We start from the raw sequence: 20,232 nt of genomic DNA, 5'->3' as shown, positions 1-20,232 counted from the left end.
AATTTGGGCCTGGGTGCTGTCCCTCAGCTCTTCAGCTCAAGACTAGCACTCTACCACTTGAGCCACAGCACCACTTCTGGTTTTCTGGTGGTTAATTGGATGTAAGAATCTCATAGACTTTCTTGCCCGGCTGGCTTTAAACCGTGATCTCAGCCTTCTGAGTAGCTAGGATTATAGTCGTGAGTCACGGATACCCAGCTATACTTTTCCCAAGAAATCCCAAATAAATGAAACATTTTTATTTAAAACATATTCACAAATATTATGGGTCTTTGTTTTTAATAGAATGGTAAAGGAACTATGAGGAGATTGTAATCATTAAGTACAAAAACCTTTTTGTATTAAAAATGATCTATGTTAGCCACGTGCTGGTGGCTCATGCCAGTAATACTAGCTACTCAAGAGGCTGGAATCTGAGAATCATGATTTGTAACCAGCCCAGGCAGGAAAGTCTGTGAGACTCTAATCTCCAATGAACCAGCAAAATGCTGGAAGTGGAGCTGTGGCTTGAGTGGTAGAGTACCAGCCTTGGGCATAAAAGCAAGGGACAGTGGCTAGCCCCTGAATTCAAGCCTGAGTACAAAATAAAAGAAAAAAGAAAATTATCACTACTGTAAGGGCAGAAGGTGAAAAAGAATTATATTAGTGATATAAATCAACCTGCAATTTCACCTAAGAATTGAGACTTGTGAATTGATGAGAAACAAATGAAAAGGAAGAGGAGTTATGTGAGTTACCAAATGGGTTTGGAGACTCAAGCTAGTAAGCAGGTTTTACCCCTCACCCACCAGAAGGGGGCGCTGTTATAAAGTCCATTGAAGCGCAGATTGAGTTCTGAGACTGTCAAACACCATGTGCAGCAGATGCAAAACTAGAACATTTACTGCTGCTTTGGGACACTTCCTTTGTTAGTGCTGAGAAACTATTTCCAGAAAAGAGGTTATTACAGAGAACACCGATAACTTCCAGTGCTCTTGGCTTATGTGGCATGGAGCCAGGTGACACATTGCCACCTCCTAAGACAGTGTCACACAGTGGGACTATCAGACATCTAAAGAGTGATCAGATGATCAGACTGGGAAGGAACAGATGAGGGCTATGGCCATCTCTCATCATCAAGTGCTATGGCTCCAGGACCCCCAGAGCTGTGGCTGCTCGTGGAATGTTGCTACATGTAAAAAAAAAAATTAAAAAGCCAGGCACCGGTGGCTCCTGCCTATAATTCTAGCAAGTCAGAAGGCTGAGATTTAGAGGATCACATTTTGAAGCCAGCCACAGCAGATACATCTGAGAGACTCCATTACCAATCAACCAGCACAAAATGCCAGACTGTAGGTATGACTCAAAGGGTAAAGCACCAGCCATGAGCAAGAGAGAGAACTCAAAGCCCTGAGTTGAAGCCTTGGTACTACCAGAAAAACCCCAAGCAAACACATGACAACAAAAAATCCCTGCCATCAATGTCTACTAATCACTTAGAGCCATGAGACAATTCCAAAGGGGAAAACGGGGTGGGAACAAATTCTACATATTGCATTTATCAATAAGTGTACATAGTTGGGCTTCATGTAACCCACAAGATTTTTTTTTCTGGTCTTGAGCCTTGAACTCTGGGCCAGGACGCTGGCCCTAAGCTCTTTTTGTTCAAGGCTAGCACTCTATCATACAGCACCACTTCTAGCTTTTTCTTTGATTAATAAATTAATAAGTAAATTAATAGGACTTTTCTGCCTGGGCTGGCTTTAAACTTCAATCCTCAGATCTCAGTCTCCTGAGTAGCTAGGATTACAGGTGTGAGCCACCAGTGATGTTTTAAATTACATAATTCAAAAAAATCTAAGATGTCATTTATTATGATATACCATTTGATATTAACACTGAAAAATTAACAGTGTCAATTAAACTATACAGCATCAACAGATATAAAGCTACATTTTGAGTCTACAGATGTTAAAGTGTGAAACATATATATACTCACATATACTCAGATTTTATGAGATATCGTGAACATTTTTACTAGGAAAGCTTGAGTTTGCTTTTTGTTGTTTTTGTTTTTGTTGTTAGCTGTGGGGCTTGAACTCAGGACCTGGGTGCTGTCCCTGAGCTTTTGTGCTCAAGGCTAGTACTCTACCACTTTGAGACACAGCTCCATTTCTGGTTTTCTGGTGGTTAATTGGAGTCTCATGGACTTCCCTGACCAGGCTGGCTTTGTACCCCAATCCGCAGATCTTAGCCTCCTTAGTAGCTAGGATTATAGACATGAGCCACTAGCACACGGAATAAGGTGTTGTTTTTTTTTTTTTAACTGTATTTAAAAAAAAATATTTTTTCTTTTTTGGTACTGGGATCAAACCCAGGACATTGCACTTGCTAGGTAAGTAACTTGCTACTGAGCTACATCCCAGCCTGAAAGCTCATGTTTTAAAAGAAAGCTTCACTTTCCTTGTATAAAATCACAAACCAGGATATTTCTGGTTCTGTATGAAAAATGTCAGACAGAATTTACCAACCTCTCATTAAACTTTTTTTCTTGCCTCTGAGTTTTGAATACAGACTTAGGTCTTTATAAAGACCCAGAAATATAAGAAATCCGCTCAACATGTTGATTTATTTAACAAAATTATCTACTGACTAAAATAAAATGCTCACTTTTATGTAACATCAGGAAAATATAAAACCCGAAAGACATAGACCAGAACACTACTCCAATTTTCTAACGCCCAAGAGACCATGGTAGTTGCTATAGTTTGAGTGTTTGTTGAGACTTAGTCCCCATGTAACAGAACTTGTGGGACCACCAGATGGCTAGCGTGAGAGTTCCAAACTACCTTATAATGAGGTTGAGGGAACTAGTTTAGCCTTTTACCCTTCCTATCCCTCTATAGCCATGTGAACACACAGACTTCACTCCCTTGGAAGAGGCAGAGATAAGGCACTACTAGCTAGGAAGCTGAAACCAGGCCTTCACCAGACCCTGAACATGTGGGTACCTTGAACTTGAACTTCTATCCTCTTCAAGTATGAGAAATGAATTTCTATTGCTAATGACATACCTCCAGGCTGAGGTACGTAGTTAGAGTAGCACAAACAGATTGAGATCTTCATCTTCTAGATTCTTTATAAAATTGAAAGGAAAATATTCTAAACATTCTTTTTTGGTCTGGGAAAAGTAGAGGAAATTAAGAGGATGTCCTAAAATTTTGTGGGTTTTTTTTTTCCCCCTTTGTCACCAGGAAGCTCTGGACCTCTGGTTTCATTGAGAGAGATAAGTTCCCACTAGTAGAGAAACTGTGGTGGAAATTCTGATCCAAAGGAGAGAAATCAGCTACAAAAAGCTGGAGTTCTAATCCTACCAGTTAGATATAACTAGCAAGACTTTGGGTAAGTCACTTATAGTTTCGGAGTCTTTTAAAAATTTTTTTTTACAAAGACAAATAATTTCTAGAATACTCTTATGTCTAACTTTCTTGATTATGAAACACGTATAATGTACTCCTAGAATAAGACATAGCACAAAGCAGATAAAATTTTAGAATATTCTCCATTTAGCTACATGTAAAAAAAAAATATGTCGGCTTTTTTTTTTTAAAAAACAGTTTTCGGTTAAAAAAAGTTTCCTTATTTAAATGCAGCCTACAGGAAGAAGCAAAAGACATGCTAATGTTAAAACAAAGATTTACATGTGTTGCTGTATAGTTAGAGAAAAACATAAATAAACTTTGAGTTTTTTAGAAAGTGTTTTGTTCTACAAAGTTGCCATATTGTTTTCTGTATGATGCGAGGACTTGGGAAGGAAGACAGGTCTAAGGAGAGCTTGTGACTTTTTTTTTTTTTTTTTGCCAGTCATGGTGCCTGGACTCTGGGCCTGGGCGCTGTCCCTCAGCTCTTCAGCTCAAGGCTAGCGCTCTACCACTTGAGCCACAACACCACTTCCAGCTTTTTCTGCTTATGTGGTGCTGAGGAATCGAACCCAGGGCCTCATGCATGCAAGGCAAGCGCTCTACCACTGAGCCACCTTCTCAGCCCCGAGCTTGTGACTTTTATCCCCTGATTGGAGAGTGGGACAAGAACATTGCCCCTTCTCAGGCATCCTAGCCTAAAGAATTGATTTCCTTTTCTCCTTTAGATAAGAATCACTTAATTCATTATGTTTCATAAGAATTACTATGCCTTTTCTTTTGTTGAATCTATGAATTGATTTCTCAAATGTTACTTACATGCTGTAAAACTTGCCAGGACAGTTTAATCAATAAGTTTGGTTTCTGAGTGAGAATGGCCTAGAATTAGTAACATCTGAAAACATGACAACGTAACTTTTTGGTTAAAAATACAGGATTAGCTGAGCTCTGGAGGTTCACACCTATAACCCTAGCTTCTCAAGAGGCTGAGGCTAAAAACTGTGGTTCCAAGTCAGCCAAGGCAGAAAAGCCAATTCGTTAGCAAAAAGCCAAAGTAGAACTGTGGTTCAACACTAGCCTTGAGTGAAAAGGCTAAATTAGAGTAAAAGGCCCTGAGTTCAAATTCCAGATGTTTTTGTTGGTATCCTAATACTCACATGGGAACCTCTATTAGGACACTGGAAAGTGCTATAAAACCAAGATATTGCAATTGTAATAAATATGTTTAAATACCTTCTAGTTCACCAATTTTCTTGGCAAATACTTTCAGTTGTTTTTTTAGTTTCCGGACAGTCTTATCCTGTTTTTCAAGCTGTTCCATCAAATCCTAAAGATCAAGATGAAAAATAGAACAGAAAGATCAAAATAAGTCTTTTAAAATACAGTGAGGGAGACACAAACCACAGAACAGCACTGTTAGTTTTATAGAAAAGCTCTAGAATAGCTCATTGGTGGAGCCACCACCTGGCTAAAACTGGCAGGTGTGGAAAGTGCAGCTGTGGTAAAAGCCAAATGCTAAAATAGGCAATGCCATAAAAGGCTTTACAGCGTGATGGAAGGCAGGTTTGCTGTGGGTCTTTTCCATTGGACTTGATGTGGGAGAAAAATGACCGAATGCTTACAAATGCACTGTCATCCCAGTGAAGGGGGAAAGGTACAATGTACAAAACACAAAACAGTGGGAAGATTTAGACAGGTGCTGAGGGCTCACGCCTGCTACCCTACTAACTCAGGAGGCTTAGATCTGAGGACTGGGAAGAAAAGTCTGTGGGGCTCTTATCTCTAATCACTGAAAACTTGGAAGTAGAGTGGTGGCTCAAATGGTAGAGCACTAGCCTTGAGCTCTGAAAAATCTAAGTGACTGTACCCAGGCCCTGAGTTCCAGCCCCAGTATTTGTATAAAAAATTTTTTAAAAGGTTGGTTTTTTTTTTTTGTCCAGTTGTGGGGCCTGAACTCTGGGCCTGAGTGCTGTCCCTCAGCTCTTCAGCTCAAGGCTAGCACTCTACCACTTGAGCCACAGCGCCACTTCCGGCTTTTTTTTTTTTTTTTTTGCTTATATGGTGCTGAGGAATCGAACCCAGGGCCTCAGGCATGCAAGGCAAGCGCTCTACCACTGAGCCAACTTCCCAGCCCCAAAAGGTGGATGTTTTAAGGATGGCTGCAGTTTGGTGTGGAGACTGATGTTCTGTATGTGTGAAGCCATGGTCTCTTTTTAGACCTTACCTTAACAGATTCTAAAATAAGCCTTGAAATCTAGGCAAAGTAAGAAGTTTGGAAAATTAAGATGTAAGCTAAGGGCTAGGAATGTGGCTTAGTGGTAGAGTGCATGCCTAGCATGCATGAAGCCTTGGGTTTGATTCCTCAGTACCACATATACAGAAAAAGCCAGAAGTGGCACTATGGCTCCAGTGGTAGGGTGCTAGTCTTGAGCATAAAGAAGTTCAGGGATAGCACCCAGGCCCTGAGCTGAAGCCCCAGGATGCCCCCCCAAAAAGATATAAGCTAAAAAAAAATAATCAGAGTGATATAAAGAAAGATGTAGCTGACCTAGGACAAAGGGGCAGGTAGCAGTGTAAGTGGGCATCCATGAACACGTCATGCAAGGAAGCAACAGTCTAGTTAAGGGGAGGGTAAAAAAAACAAAAGCTCTATGATTATTCACTTTCTCAAATGACAGGTACAGCTGGAAACTCAGGAATTAAAAGGAAAGTAGACAAGAGTAGTTTTGGAAAGCTTTGGAAGGAAATGAGTCAGTTATGTTTATAGTTGTCATCCGAAAGGGAAAAGCATTTACAGATACAAATTTGTACCAGGAACCTGTGGCTCACCCTGTATAGTCCTGGCTACTCAGGGGACTAAGATCTAATGATCCAAGTTTAAAGCTAACCTGGGCAGCAAAGTTTACAGGAATGCATCTCCAATTAACCAGCAAAAGCAGAAATGGAGGCATGGTTCAAGTGGTAGAGCACCAGCCATGAGAGAAAAGCTGAACTGTCACCGCAGCACACCCATGCATACACACACCCATACATACATACACACACCCGCACACACAGGAAACACAAATTTATTCACTGTCCACTTTAGACAAGTGTATATAGATACCAGACCCATGTTTTGAAGGAAATAGTTGCTAACATTTCCAAGTGTTCAGAGTTATGCTTCTTGAATTTTGATCTTTGCAAACACATTTTGCTTCCATCATGCTGTAAGCCCAGTGTTAAAAACAAACCAAACATGGCAATGGACGCAGGACACTGAGAGGTGACACCACTGGCGGAGAGACAGCTGTGGGGAGAAACAGGCTGTGTGCAAGGTTTTCAGGAGATTTTTCTGGGTAGGGGCAGACAGCAGTGGCTGTTCAATTATAGAGGGCTGAAAAGAGCGAGGGAGACAAGGAGAAAGCACTGTGATTTTACATACAATCATCCGTTTGTAAAGTGAAATCCGATAGGATTGATACTTCTTAGGGTCATCTGCATATAATTCCTCAAAATACTGAAAAAACAGGCACAATGGATATTTGTTTTTTTCTTGGGTCTTGGAGGAAAGGCCACCTCTCAGCAGAATCAATTTAAAAAAATATTTGAAAACACAAATAATAAACCTGAATTCTTCATCTGCCAGCACTCTCATTACTGTAATATAAATGATCTGAACTATATACGTAAGTGATTTTTTTTTTGCATGATAAAGACAGGAGGTGCTGGGCACTGGTGGTTTATGCTTATAATCAAGTTACTCAAGAGACTGAGATCTGAGGATCACAGTTCAAAGCCAGCCTGGGCAGAAAAATCCTTGAGTCTCTTATCTCCAAATTAACTGGCCAAAAAGATAAGAAGTAGAACTATAGCTCAAGTGATAAGAGTACCAGCCTTGAATGGAAAAGCTGAAGGACAGTGCTCAGGCCCTAAATTCAAGCCCCAGCACCCGCACAAAAAAGACAGGTTGGCTGACAAAGACACTGCTGCTCAGCAGGCCACCAGCAGTGGGCCATGTCATCCAGCCAAGGCTCAGACTTCTTGCTTCTCTTTCAGTGACATGCTCTGTAGCCAGCCACAGCCACAAGGGTAGGGAGTGAGCAATACAGCCCTGCCAGGGCCTCTCATTTGAAGGTACAGGGGGGCTGGTGAGAAGCCCTGTCCCTTCCTTCTTTCCTTCCTTCCCCAAAGGCCATGTGGAGGAGGCTTGTGAATCCTCTTCACTTCATGAGGGAGAAAAACCATTTTTGTATTGGTGTTGGCGGCAGGTGGGTGGTGGATGTTATGCAAGGCACACTTTCCGAAAAACAGCCCAAATCAACTGCTGCTTTCACATTCTGCTCAAGGGCTTCCTCAAGAATTGCATGCCACAGGCCAGGTGCCATTGGCTCATGCCTATAATCCTCGTTATCCAAGAAGCTGAGATTTGAGGGTCACAGTTCAAAGCCAGCCTGAGCAGGAAAAGTCCATGAGACTCTATCTCCAATTAACCACCAAAAAGTTAGAAGTGGAGCTGGGGCTCAAGTGGTAGAGCACTAGGTTTGAGCAAAAAAAGCGATGGGACAGCCCTGAGTTCAAGCGCCAGTGCTGGCAATTAATAAGCAAATGAATTTGAATTTTACAATTCAAACTAAGAAACTACAATGAGTTTGAAAAACTGAAATGAAATATTTTGTGAACTTGAATATGACATCGTTCTTTGGAATCTGTAGTCAATATAAGGGCAGGAAAAAAGCTGATCTGCAAAGAGGGTTTTCTGAACTCAGACTCATTAACTAGACCTTTCCCAGCTTAGAATATGGGGGCTTAGTTTATTTTTATGTTAGCTATGAAAAATTGCCAAGAAAATGAATGCTGAAGACACAGTGCAAAGAAAACACTTGATCAACTTAGTGAACAAATCCCAAGAATCTGATAGCCCAGAGGCATCTCAATTTCATGGGCTCACTTAGTTATTTTAACAAAACCAATGATAAAACACAGAATTTGCACACTCATCAATCAATATTATTCAAAATTATTCAGTTACTCGGTAGATTTATTCTTAGCTATGAAAGCATTGTTAGTTGAATATAAGCCATGATATAACTCAAGAGTACTATACAATGACATTTTAAGAGTATTTTATGATTCAGACGATTTCCCCCGACAAATTAAGAGATTTCAGGCACTTTGGAAAGAGTCCAAATACCACCTCTCCCTTCCCACCTCCCATTTCTACCCCGGGGTTTCACAGCCAGCAGAGTGGGGGGGACAGGAGACTTATAACTTTGGGTTGAATAAATGACACTAGAAAAGTATTTGCAATGTGAATGATCATTACTGGAACAATGGAGGGATGATTCAGATTGTTAAGTCTTTAGAGAAGATGCAAACATTTGTATTATAGGTTATTAAAAAAAAAACCTTAACTAGCAGAGTGCCAGATGCTCACAACTGTCTGTCATCCTAGCTACTCAAGAGGTTGAGATCTGAAGATGGTGGTTTGAAACCTGCCTGAGCAGAAAAGCCTGTGAGACTCTTCTCTCCAATTAACCACCAAAAAGTCAAAAGTAGAGCTGTGGCTCCAGTGACAGAGCACTACCAGCTCAGGGTCCAGAACATCAGACCTCCCTCCACCCCCCAGGAACCTTCTGTGAAAGACAACCTTTGAACATGCCCTTCTCACTGCTGCAAAATAAGGGATAACAAGTGTAAGGCAGGGTGTTTTTCCCAACTGGGATGTTGGACAAAAAGGAAAGCAGACCATCCAGCATGCTGGCGGAGCAGGAAGTCCCGCCCCTGTCCTTACCAGGTTCTCGTTGGTCAGCCGGGTGATCTCATGCTGCAGGCTGGCCTCGATGCGGGCCTCCGGGGGCAGCTGCAGGTTCTGGGCCAGCAGCTGCTGCTGCCGATTGTTCTCCTCCTTTAGGCTCTGGATCTCCCCTCGGAGGGCCTCGGCCTCGTTCTCATGGCTCCTCTTCTGTGATTGCAGTTGTGATTCCAAGAGCCTGTGGAAGCCACACCAGCAGAGGGGGAGATGACACACAGAGCCCCGGCCTGGGGGGCCTGAGGTCACAGGCTCACTTCCCAGAGGAAGAGCAACTTGCAGCATGTGTGTGTCAGCATCTGACTTGATTCAAGTCAAAAAAACTCAAACCAGGGCGATATGCACTCACATACCTGTGTCCTTCTGAACCGATTAAAGCTCATCTTCAGAAACACAGGAGTTTTAACTTTTTGGAAAAAATGTGAGGAAATGATTAGTTAAAAAAAAAAAAAGCAGAGGAGAGGGTAACAATGCTCAATAGGAAATGGACTCATTACCTTGCTCATGTAACTGTAACCCCTCTGTATAGTATCTTTACGTTAAAAAATATGTATTAAAAATCAATTAGAGCAGGACATGGTGCTACATCTCTGCAATCCTAGACACACTCAGGAGGCAGAGATGGGAAACAACCCAGCCCCAGCAAACTCAGCTTGAGATCCCTATTTTAAAAACAACATAAAAGGGCTGGGGACGTGGCTCAAGCTGTAGAGGGCTGGCCTAGCATGCACAAGGTCCCAGGTTCAATCCCCAGCACCAAAACTTAAAAAAATAAAAAGAAATGAAAGATGTAGCTTTAATGTTGGCTTACTATATTCATAAAGTAGTATTTAAGTTGGCCAAACCCAACAGAATTATCACCACAAGCTAAGTTGGAATTATAAAGGATAAGAATGCAAACTGTTAATCTAACCAAATATGCCTTTAGGGATACAGCTACTCATTCCAGGTATAGCCATGGTCTCGCATATATAATTTTTAAATCTCTGCTTTAGGGTAGAAAGGCTGGAGTGCTACTTTCAAATACATTTACCCTAATTCCCAGTGACAATTGAAAAAATATATACATATTAGCATCTTGTCTTTCTACATATAAGTAACAGAATCCTAACAAGACAGGGCTTTGGAACTTTAGTATTAAGAGGATCTGACATGCTCAGTAGATCTCTGAGGAAACTGGCAGCCAACTGAGTACATGGAGCAGAGCTGGCACAGACAGCACAGGCACTGGTCAGCATGTCCCCCTTCACCATGTACCCTCTTTTCCACTCCTTCACCAAACTCAAAACAGCCATGGTTAAAAATTAACCAACATGGCCAGGCTGCTGTAATCCTAGCTACTCAAGAGGCTGAGATCTAAGGATTGCAGATAAATCCAGGAGACTTATCTCCAATTAACCAGCAAAAAAATGGAAGTGTGGGGCTGTGGCTCAAGTGGTAGAGCATCAGCCTTAAGAGAGTGCTCGAGCCTTGGGTTCAAGCCCTAGTATCAGCACAAAAAAGATAAAAAAGGAATTAACCAACATTAAAAAAAAAAGACATTCATTTATTCTAATTGTCTCCATTACCACTGCCTGGGTAAAACTCATTGGTGACTCTGCCAATAAAGAATAACAAACTAAAAGTATTTTAATAATTGCAGTATCTCAAAAGGATTTCAATCATTAACACCACAAAGTTAATGGCAATGGTTTACTGTTAGAACAAGCAAAGCAGAATAAGCAGAAGCCCCTTGAACAGTGCAAAAATTGTTTAAATGCACTCACTAAAATGGAATTTTTATAAGATTTTTAAGATACACATAATGAGTATGTATGTTGCAAAGATGCTTTTTAAAAAAATTCTGTGTTCTTTTCCATGGACAAATTTAGTGTGCTGCTGAGTTTGGGTAGGTATTCTGAACTGAAGCAAAGCATGAAACCCTCTTGATGTTTTGTGTGTTTTTGGTATACCTACTGGGTCTTGAACTCAGTGCCTGGGTGTTCTTTTCTCTTTGATCAAGCTGCACTTTGCCACTCAAGCCACAGCTCCACTCCCAGCTTTTTGCTGGGTAACTGGAGATATGAGTTTCACACAGCCCTGTCAGGGCTGCCTTCAAATGCAATCTTCAGATCTCAGCTTCCTGAGTGGCTGGGATTACAGGCATGAGCCACTGGTGGCCAGCTAAAGTTTAGCTTTTACAGCACCTCTATGTGTGTGTGTCTGTGTGTGCACACTGAGTATCTGGACTGAATGTTCTCTGTTGTTATACTGAAAGTAATTTACCATGGAGAAAATCAATACATAAAAAACATGGGAGTTAAAGTCAAGAGATTACTGTTAGTAAGAAAAGAAACAAATTAGTAACAGTCCATTTTGAGGAGACAAATATAACCTGTTGGCTTGTTTTAACCCTTCATAAGCCAGCCACAGCTCTCCATCCTCATTCAACTCATGGCAATCCATAGCAGATGATCTTCCATGCAAAGGAACACAATGCAAAACACAAAGGGACACAGGATGCAAATGAGGTAAGGATGACAGGAAGTGTGCATGCTATTTTAATATTTATCAAGGGGACAAGTTTGTTTTCATTAGTAACCTTATGACAAAAACCACACAAAAAAACTACTTTTGGTGACTTTTTTTTTTTTTTTTAAAAAGGACATGTAACACTGCAACGAGCAGAACATAGAGCCGAATAATCAAGAACCTAGAGCTACTTTTCCTGAAAAAAAAAAAAAATCAATGTCAACAAAAAGAAAGAGATTCTGTTTCCAAGATTTCCTTCAGGTGGCTGAATGATCCATGATTCATAGATGGGAAGCTATGACACATATAGAAGGAAAATTCCAGCTCCCACTTTATGTGACAATCTTGGCCATCTATTTCAAAAGCAAGTTTTAGGTTTTCTGGATAGGAATTTGCTTGAGCTTAATCAAATCAAACTTCCCACTTAAAAACAATTTTAACCTGGTACTGATACAATCCTAGCTACTCAGAAGACTGAGATCTGAGGGTAGAGTTTGGGGGGGGCCCCAAAGCCAGGAGAATCTTATTTCTAAATAACTACCAAAACAGCTAGAAATAAGGGCTGTGGTTCAAGTAGAAAAGCACCAATTTGTAGCAAAAAGGCCAAACGAAAGCCCTCAGTTCAAGCCCCAATACCAGCATTAAACAAACAAATAAATCTACTCCTTTTATTTTATTTTGTTTTATTTTTTTATTTTTTTTGTCAGTCGTGGGGCTTGAACTCTGGGCCTGGGCGCTGTCCTTCAGCTATTCAGCTCAAGGCGAGCACTCTACCATATTGCTCTTTCTATGGTAATGTACTCTTAGATATACCCATGTTTTAAATTTACATTTATAAGTTAAAATTTCCATTTAACCAAATGCTTGTGTATTTCCCATCAGTGACTAAAAAAGGAAGTAAGACTTATTTCACTGTTTACATGGCAAATATCTTTAGTTGGTGATCACTTACTTGAGTGTGCCCATCCTGACACTAGATACCAGGAAATCTGGACCAAACATTGATAATAGGTATCACCAGAATTGGCTTTCTCTGCTGTCATCCCTGGCTAGGTCACTTCAAAATCACTTAGCAAGCTGGGTGCCAGTGGCTCATGCCTATAATTCTAGCTACTTCAGAAACTGAGATCTGAAGATCACAGTTTAAAGCAAGCCCAGGTAAGAAAATCCATGAGACTCTTATCCCCAATCAACCACCAGAAAACCAGAAGTGGCACTATGTTTCAAAGTGGTAGAGCATTAGCCTTGAGCAAAAGAGCTCTGGAACAGTACTCAGACACTGAGTTCAAATCTTCCAGCCAAAAAACAAACAAACAAAAACACCTAGTAATAGTCTTCAGAATTCAGTAGTACTAATATTCTTTTGAGAAGTAAGGTAATGGGAAAGCAGAACTCCAGATAAAAGTCTTATTCTCCCATCCTTAAAGTCATGCTAATCTTTTTAGCTTAGGGTCTGGAGGCGTTGCTCAGGTGGTTGAGCACCAGTCTGTCAGCCAAAGTTTAAGGCCCTAAGTTTAAGGCCAACACTGAAGAAATTCTGTATACCTCATCATTTCTCTTCTTGACCAAGTTCCCCTTACTGAAAGCTGACATTTCCCTACAGACCTTCCAACAGTCATGGGGGGTAGCAATCAGATTATGAAGGGCCCACCTAAGACTGTCCAACTGCACAACTGGCCTTCTCAAGGCAGCACTTGAGGGCTAAGGCCCTGAATACATGAAAGTATCTTTCCCTCATGCAATAAGCTTCCAGACACCTCTTATCAATAATACTACCTACCATTATCAATGGGAGTTTTGCCACGATGATTTTTATTGTACAGTGTACAAGGGGGGTTCACTGTGACATTCCCATACATTATCCAGTGTGCCCCATCAACCTCACCTCCTCTATTACTCTTTCTTTTCCTTCTTTTTTTCTTTTTTGTGCCAGTACTGTGGCTTGTACTCAAGGCGTAGGTACTGCCGTTCCTTAAGCTTTTCTGTTCAAAGGTGATGCTCTACCACTGAAGCCATATTTCCACTTTCAGCTTTTTGCTGGTTTGGATTTGTCTATTGGGGCTGGCTTTGAACCTTGATCCTTAGATCTCAGTCTTCTGAGTAGCTAGGATTATAGAGTGAGCCACCAGCACCCAGATTTTCTTGGCTTTAATTTACAAAAGTACTCTTGATTTGATACCTGTGGCTGAGCATGGTGGGTCACCCCCTTCTCAACGTCTTAGAATGCTTTCAATAGTTTTGTGATCCTACTCTCATATATGCATATAAAGAACTTCAACCGGGGCTGGGAAGGTGGCTCAGTGGTAGAGCGCTTGCCTTGCATGCCTGAGGCCCTGGGTTCGATTCCTCAGCACCACATAAGCAAAAAGAAAAAAACCAGAAGTGGCGCTGTGGCTCAAGTGGTAGGGCGCTAGCCTTGAGCTGAAGAGCTGAGGGACAGCACCCAGGCCCAGAGTTCAGGCCCCACGACCAGACCCCCCCCCCAAAAAAAAAGAGAACTTCAATCATATTCATCTTCATTCATCCCGCTCCTACTGATCCATGTTCCTCAACGGGCCTGTTTATAATGGATTTTAACAGGGAGTACATGGGAAGTCTTGGATTCTCTCTGAAGTTGCTCTCTGATCAATGAATGGTCATGTTGACTTCTGGTCCACAAGGAGGCTGGCTGACTTGGAGACTCAAGATTAATACAGTTAAGCTAAAATGAAGCAAAGAAGAATCAACTTACCTGTTTGTTTCTTTCAAACCAATGTATGCTTGTGCTATTTCGCCTTTATCTTTCATTTTTTGTACATCTTCCAAAAGTATTGTGGCATCTGTCATTGTATTCTGGAAGAAATGACACATTCCCACATTAAGACTCAACTGACAAAGGTGTGGCCAACATATTCTGTTTTCCTCCAGTTCGGGGGTGCTTATGTACTTCACCCTACCTGTGTCACAACTGAGCATCAACTCAGCCCCATGCAACCACAGCTGGAAAATGCCTTAACACTATACTTCATTTAAAGGTGACCAGATCTGTAGTACCACTGCCCTGCCAATACAATCACTGGTGGGCACTGTGCATTTGACATATGGAAACAATGTGTGTGTGCATGTACACACACACAGCGTAACAGTCTATACAACAACAGAAAAATAGCTAGGCAACCACTCAATGGAATGTGCAAAAACAATCAATTACTTTCTGACCAGTTCAAAGGAAAGAAACACCAAATAAAATATCCGAAAACTTGGCACTAACTTCATTTTTTTCCCCCATTAAAAACTCAGTACAAAGTAGGTAATGTTCAGATGTGATGCTTCATAAAATTCAAGGTTTTTTTTCTCATCTCATCTTAAGATATATCTAAGTGGGAAGGAGGGAGCTCTTTTTAAATATCTTCCATCTGCTCCTTTTAATTCTCTTCTCTAGCGCAACTCAGCATAGTATGTATGTAAATCTATATACATACATATATGTACATGAATTGGAAAGAAACATTAGACAGGTACATTACCAATTTTTTTTCATATAAAAGGGATATTTTATCAACATTTTAATTTCCTTTTTCTATTTGGTCTAACCTGACATGGAACATAATATCTATCCTATGTATCTATCCATCCATCCCATCCATCCATCCATCCATCCATCCAATCATCTATATATTGTTTGTGCCAATACTGGGATTTGAACTTGGATCACTCTCTTGCTTTTCTTTTTTGTTTAAGGCTGGCACTCTACTACTTGAGCCACAGCTCCACTTTTGGCTTTTTTGGTGGTTAATTGGAAATAAAGAGTCTTATGGACTTTCCTTCCTGGACTGTCTTCAAGCCATGATCCTCAGATTTCAGCCTCTTGAGTAGCTAGGATTACAAACATAAGCCACTAGTACCCAGCAGGAACATAGTTTTAAAATCCTTATTCAGTTGCTTTCTACTTTGCCAAAGCAGGACAGGAAGAGATGAGGCATACTGTTCTTTCTGTATCTTCTTAATAATAATATACTTCAGAACACAATGGCCTGTTCAATTTATCTAAATAGGATTTGTCGGATTCTTTATTTAACATTTGCTCGATGGACTTAGTAGAATATGTTTCAAATACCATGCTCTTAGAAACTAGTTTCAGATAAGTCCAGTTGTATCTGTTCCTCAGTGGCTGAGAACAAGGTATAGGGGAAGTGGATGCTGCAGCCTCAGCAGGAGAGACTTTTACTCCCTGAACTCCTGGATCTAAGTGGCTCAGCTGCTCAGGCTCCTCCCCTTCCTTGCTGTTCCCACAAACCTACAGCTGTTAGATACAAGAGCTTTGCTGGGTGTCAGTGGTTCATACCAGTAATCTTAACTACTCAAGAGGTTGAGATCTGAGAATTGCTTATTGAAGCCAGCTCAGGTGGACAAATCCTCAAGTCTCTTATCTCCAATTATCCAGCAAAAAGTTGGAACAAGAAGCATGGCTTGGGATGGGAAAGTGGCTTAGTGGTAGAGTGCTTGTCTAGCATGCATGAAGCCCTGGGTTCGATTCTTTAGTACCACATACACATAAAAAATTGGAAGTGGCCCTGTGGCTCAAGGGGTAGAGTGCTAGCATTGAGCAAAAGCAGCTCAGGGACAGTGGCCAGGCCCTGAGTTAAAGCCCCAGAACTACCTCCCTCCCCCCAAAAAAGAAGCATGGCTCAAGTGGTAGAGCAATAGCTATGAGTAAAAAAGCTAAGCAAGAGTCCAAGGCCCAGAGTTCATGTGCCAGTACTGGCACAAAAAAAGAAAGAAAGAAAAAGAAAATAAAAGAACAAGAGCTTGAAGTGTGTGAACATCTGAGTGTATGCCAAGCGTTTCCTTTCCTGGACTGAGTCGGTTCTACCAAAACTGCTGTCATGAGTTACAGAGCTGACACTAGGTTAGAACTCACAGAGACCAGTCTAGAAACCAGACTGAAAGCTGGTTCCCAGGGCAAATGGGAAATTAACGTGCAAATGTCAGAATAGCCTTAGTGTTCATAAACCATCCATTACCTATAGTGAGGAAGATCTGCAAAATGTTAGGACTAACTGTAAGTGTTATTAAACATTGGGGGAAAAAAATCTTACCATTACCTTGTCATCCTGAAAAATCACAAGTTGGCAGGCACAAAAAAAAAAAGGAAAAAAATTTTTAGTTCTGTGATTAAATTGCATCAATGGTTCTCATTATAGCAGAAAAAAAGCTAATTTTAAAAGAACTATGAATTACTTGTCCTAAAATGAATTCTGTAAATAAATTAACATTCACGAAAGTGTCAGGTGAACCTCTCTCTCTCTCTCTCTCTCTCTCTCTATATATATATATATATATATAATGGCAGCTCTTGTTTAAAATTCTCTCAAGTTGCTTTGATTTTAATTTTTTATTAATTTTTAAAGGTTTTATTAATTTACTTTATTGCTATTATTATGTACAGAGGGATTAAAATTACATGAGTCAGGTAATGAGTACATTTCCTTCTGTATAGTATCATCTGTTCCCTCATTCTCTCTGAAGAATGAATACATACACACACATGTTGTTGTTGTTGGTGGTGGTTGCGGGGCTTGGGTGTTGTCCTTGAGCTCTTTTGCTCAAGGCTAGTACTCTACCACTTGAACTACAGCACCACTTCCAGTTTTCTAGTGGTTTATTGGAGACAAGAGTCTCTCAAACCTTCCTGACTGGGCCGTCTTCGAACCCGTGAACCTCAGAGCTCAACCTCCTGAGTAATTAGGATACAGGCATGAGCCACCAGAGCCCATTTCTGCAGAATATTTTGAAGAGAACAGCCCTGTTATTGATATACCTGGGTGAGATTTTTGTCCTAGGTCCTTGAGCATTTAAGTAATGTCCACTAGGGGGCATCTGTCCAGGTGGAGCAGACCAAGCTATAGGGTGAGAATCAGCCTCTGGTTCATGGGTGTTGCTGGGGTGTTAGAACATCAGTGTTGTGGGCATCTTTCCTAGGCGAGACTAAGGCAGTTGCCCTGTGTAGGCTGGTGCTGGGTGAACAGGGACCTGGGTCAGACAGGGCGGCCCATCAGAGGTAGATCAGCTGTCTCATAGGTTGTGTGGGCTGGGTGAGTACATTTGATATCAGAGCTCTAAGCTCTGAAAGCTACAGGGTTTTTATGTTGCACATTTCATTTTTCTCATACTTTCAACTTTTACTACATGTCCTTGTGAGATTATCGCCATGTACTCTGCAAGTATATACAATTGTTGCTTGTAAACTTAAAAAAACAAAAGACTATCAGTTTTTCACATGGGAATCATCAGAAGAGAATCTTGATTTTGGAATGAACCCCAGCAAGCATGCAGCCTTCTTTCCCCAGGCCCAGCCACATCAGACATGAACATAAAAGGGGGTTGCTCTCTAGGAGGGTAAGGTGTGGGAGAGGGAAAAATAGTAGAGCACCTGTCCTAGCAAGTGCAAAGCCCTAAATTCATTCTCCACTATCACCAAAAAGTACTGAGAATCTGGGTGCTGGTAGTTCATACCTGTAATCCTAGCTAGTCAGGAGGCTGAGATCTAAGGATCAAGGTTCAAAGCCAGCTTGGATGGCAAAGTCCATGGTACTCTTATATCCAATTAATCACCAAAAAACTAGAAATGGAGCTATGGCTCCAGTGGTAGAGTGCTAGCCTTGAGTAAAAAAGCTAAAGGATGGCACCCAGGCCCTGAGTTCAAACCCTGGTAATGACACATTCATACCAAGTATTTGTGGTCCAACAAAGATTAATTTTATGTCTTGTAGCCAGGCGCTGGTGGCTCATGCCTGTAATACTAGCAACTCAGGAGGCTAAGAGCTGAGGACTGAGGCTTGAAGTCAGCCCCAGCAGGAAAGACTGTGAGACTGTTATCGCCAATTAATCACAGAAAAAGCTGGAAAAGGTGATGTGGCTCCAGTGGTAGAGCACTAGCCTTAGCCCAGGGATAGCTAGGCACAGAGTTCAAGCCCCAGAATCAGAAAAAAAAAAAAAAATTCTTTGTCTGTGAGTAACAGATGAAACTTTGAAGGTCAATTGGGATTCCATTTGTTGGGGTTTTTTTTGTTTCTATGATTGCTTAATAAGTTTGCTTCATTCTGAATTACAGGCAAAGGTTAAGAAGTGGCAGGCTTCTCCCAGACTCCAGCCGTGTATGCTGGCACTTACCTTGGGCTGGATGGCCTCTTTCTGGCTGACCAGCTGAGACCGCAGGATGAGGACCTCCTCCTTGCGGACATCCAGCTCCTCACTCACCGAGGTCAACTGCTCCATGAGGACGCGGTAGGCAGGAGCTCCAGGCGCCGTCACCTCCGGAGCGCTTTTCTCACTGAGGGCTTTGCGTAACTCATTGAGCTCATTTTTCAGTTTCTTGTTTTCTGACTCGAGTTCTTGACGCTGAAGGAGGAGATAAAGCCAAGTTCACTGCTGTCCTTCTTGACAGATGATACATTGGAAAACTCAACTTGCCCCAGGCGGGCTGGTAGAGAATTCTGATTGAAATGGACATTAAAGCTCCCCCAGTGAATGGCTTCCAGAACCTTCTGGGAAGGCTGCTAAGTAAGTTAGGGAGGCAAGGCATCCAGTGGAACTGAGCAAAGCTAATGGTAGTTTGAATCATCAACCTAAATTCCACAGGCAAGTGTATTCTGGAATGCTCCAGGTGTGTCTCCAGGCTGAGAGAGATTGATGAGTGTCAAAAGGGTGGAAGTAGTCTAAGAGACTCACGATTTATTTGCAGGGAAATAGAAAATAATTCCAACTCTGAAGCAGAATAAGATACTTCGAATGAATAGTTCCAGTGGGTGGACCCTGAAATCTTTTTTTTTTTTTAGGGGGGCAGTCCTGGGGCTTGAACTCAGGAACAGAGCAATGTCCCTGAGCTTTTCTGCTCCAGGCTAGCATTCTACCACTTGAGCCACAGCTCCATTTCTGGCTTTTTTGTGGTTCACTGGAGATAAGAATCTCATGTAGGGGCTGGGAAAGTGGCTCAGTGGTAGAGTGCTTGCCTTGCATGCCTGAGGCCCTGGGTTCAATTCCTCAGCACCACATAAGCAAAAAGAAAAAGGCCGGAAGTGGCGCTGTGGCTCTAGGTAGAGTGCTTGCCTTGAGCTGAATAGCTGAGGGACAGCGCCCAGGCCCAGAGTTCAGGCCCTGCGACTGGACCAAAAAAAAGAATCTCATGTACTTTTCTGCCTGGGCTGACTTTGAACCTTGGTCCTCAAATCTCAGCCTCTTTTAGTAGCTAGGATTGCAGGCGTGAGCCACTGGTACCTGGCTTCCTTGGGGCTTTATTTAGCACAGACCACAGGACCAGATGAAATTGGAACTGTCTAAAGATCCCAGAGACAATCTTTGGGGCTTGTACTCTACTGTAAAAATGTACTCTACTGTAAAAATGAATGCTTCCACTATTCTCCATCTCTTACCAATTGTAATCAGAGTTGGATAGTTCATCTGTATAACAGAAAACATACAAATGTCTTTAGTTTGATGCCTTAGCATCAGTGTTTTCAAACTTCAATGTATATCAGAATCACCTGGAATTCT

At 41.6% G+C, this 20,232-nt stretch overlaps 1 protein-coding gene across 1 annotated transcript in view; it reads right to left on the bottom strand.

Annotated features, from left to right (window-relative positions):
- The window catches only part of Myo5a (myosin VA (heavy chain 12, myoxin)), an 84,174-nt gene that overhangs the window by 14,749 nt on the left and 49,193 nt on the right, over nt 1-20,232 (bottom strand). Inside the window, 7 exon segments of the mRNA XM_013009954.1 lie at nt 4,632-4,725; nt 6,823-6,897; nt 9,172-9,370; nt 11,564-11,644; nt 14,432-14,532; nt 16,785-16,793; nt 18,853-19,080. Coding sequence (XP_012865408.1) covers nt 4,632-4,725; nt 6,823-6,897; nt 9,172-9,370; nt 11,564-11,644; nt 14,432-14,532; nt 16,785-16,793; nt 18,853-19,080 — 787 coding nt within the window.

This window comes from Dipodomys ordii, unplaced genomic scaffold, assembly GCF_000151885.1.
Source record: "Dipodomys ordii isolate 6190 unplaced genomic scaffold, Dord_2.0 Scaffold11, whole genome shotgun sequence".
Lineage (NCBI taxonomy): Eukaryota > Metazoa > Chordata > Mammalia > Rodentia > Heteromyidae > Dipodomys > Dipodomys ordii.
This window is presented reverse-complemented; position numbering and strand designations above follow the sequence as displayed.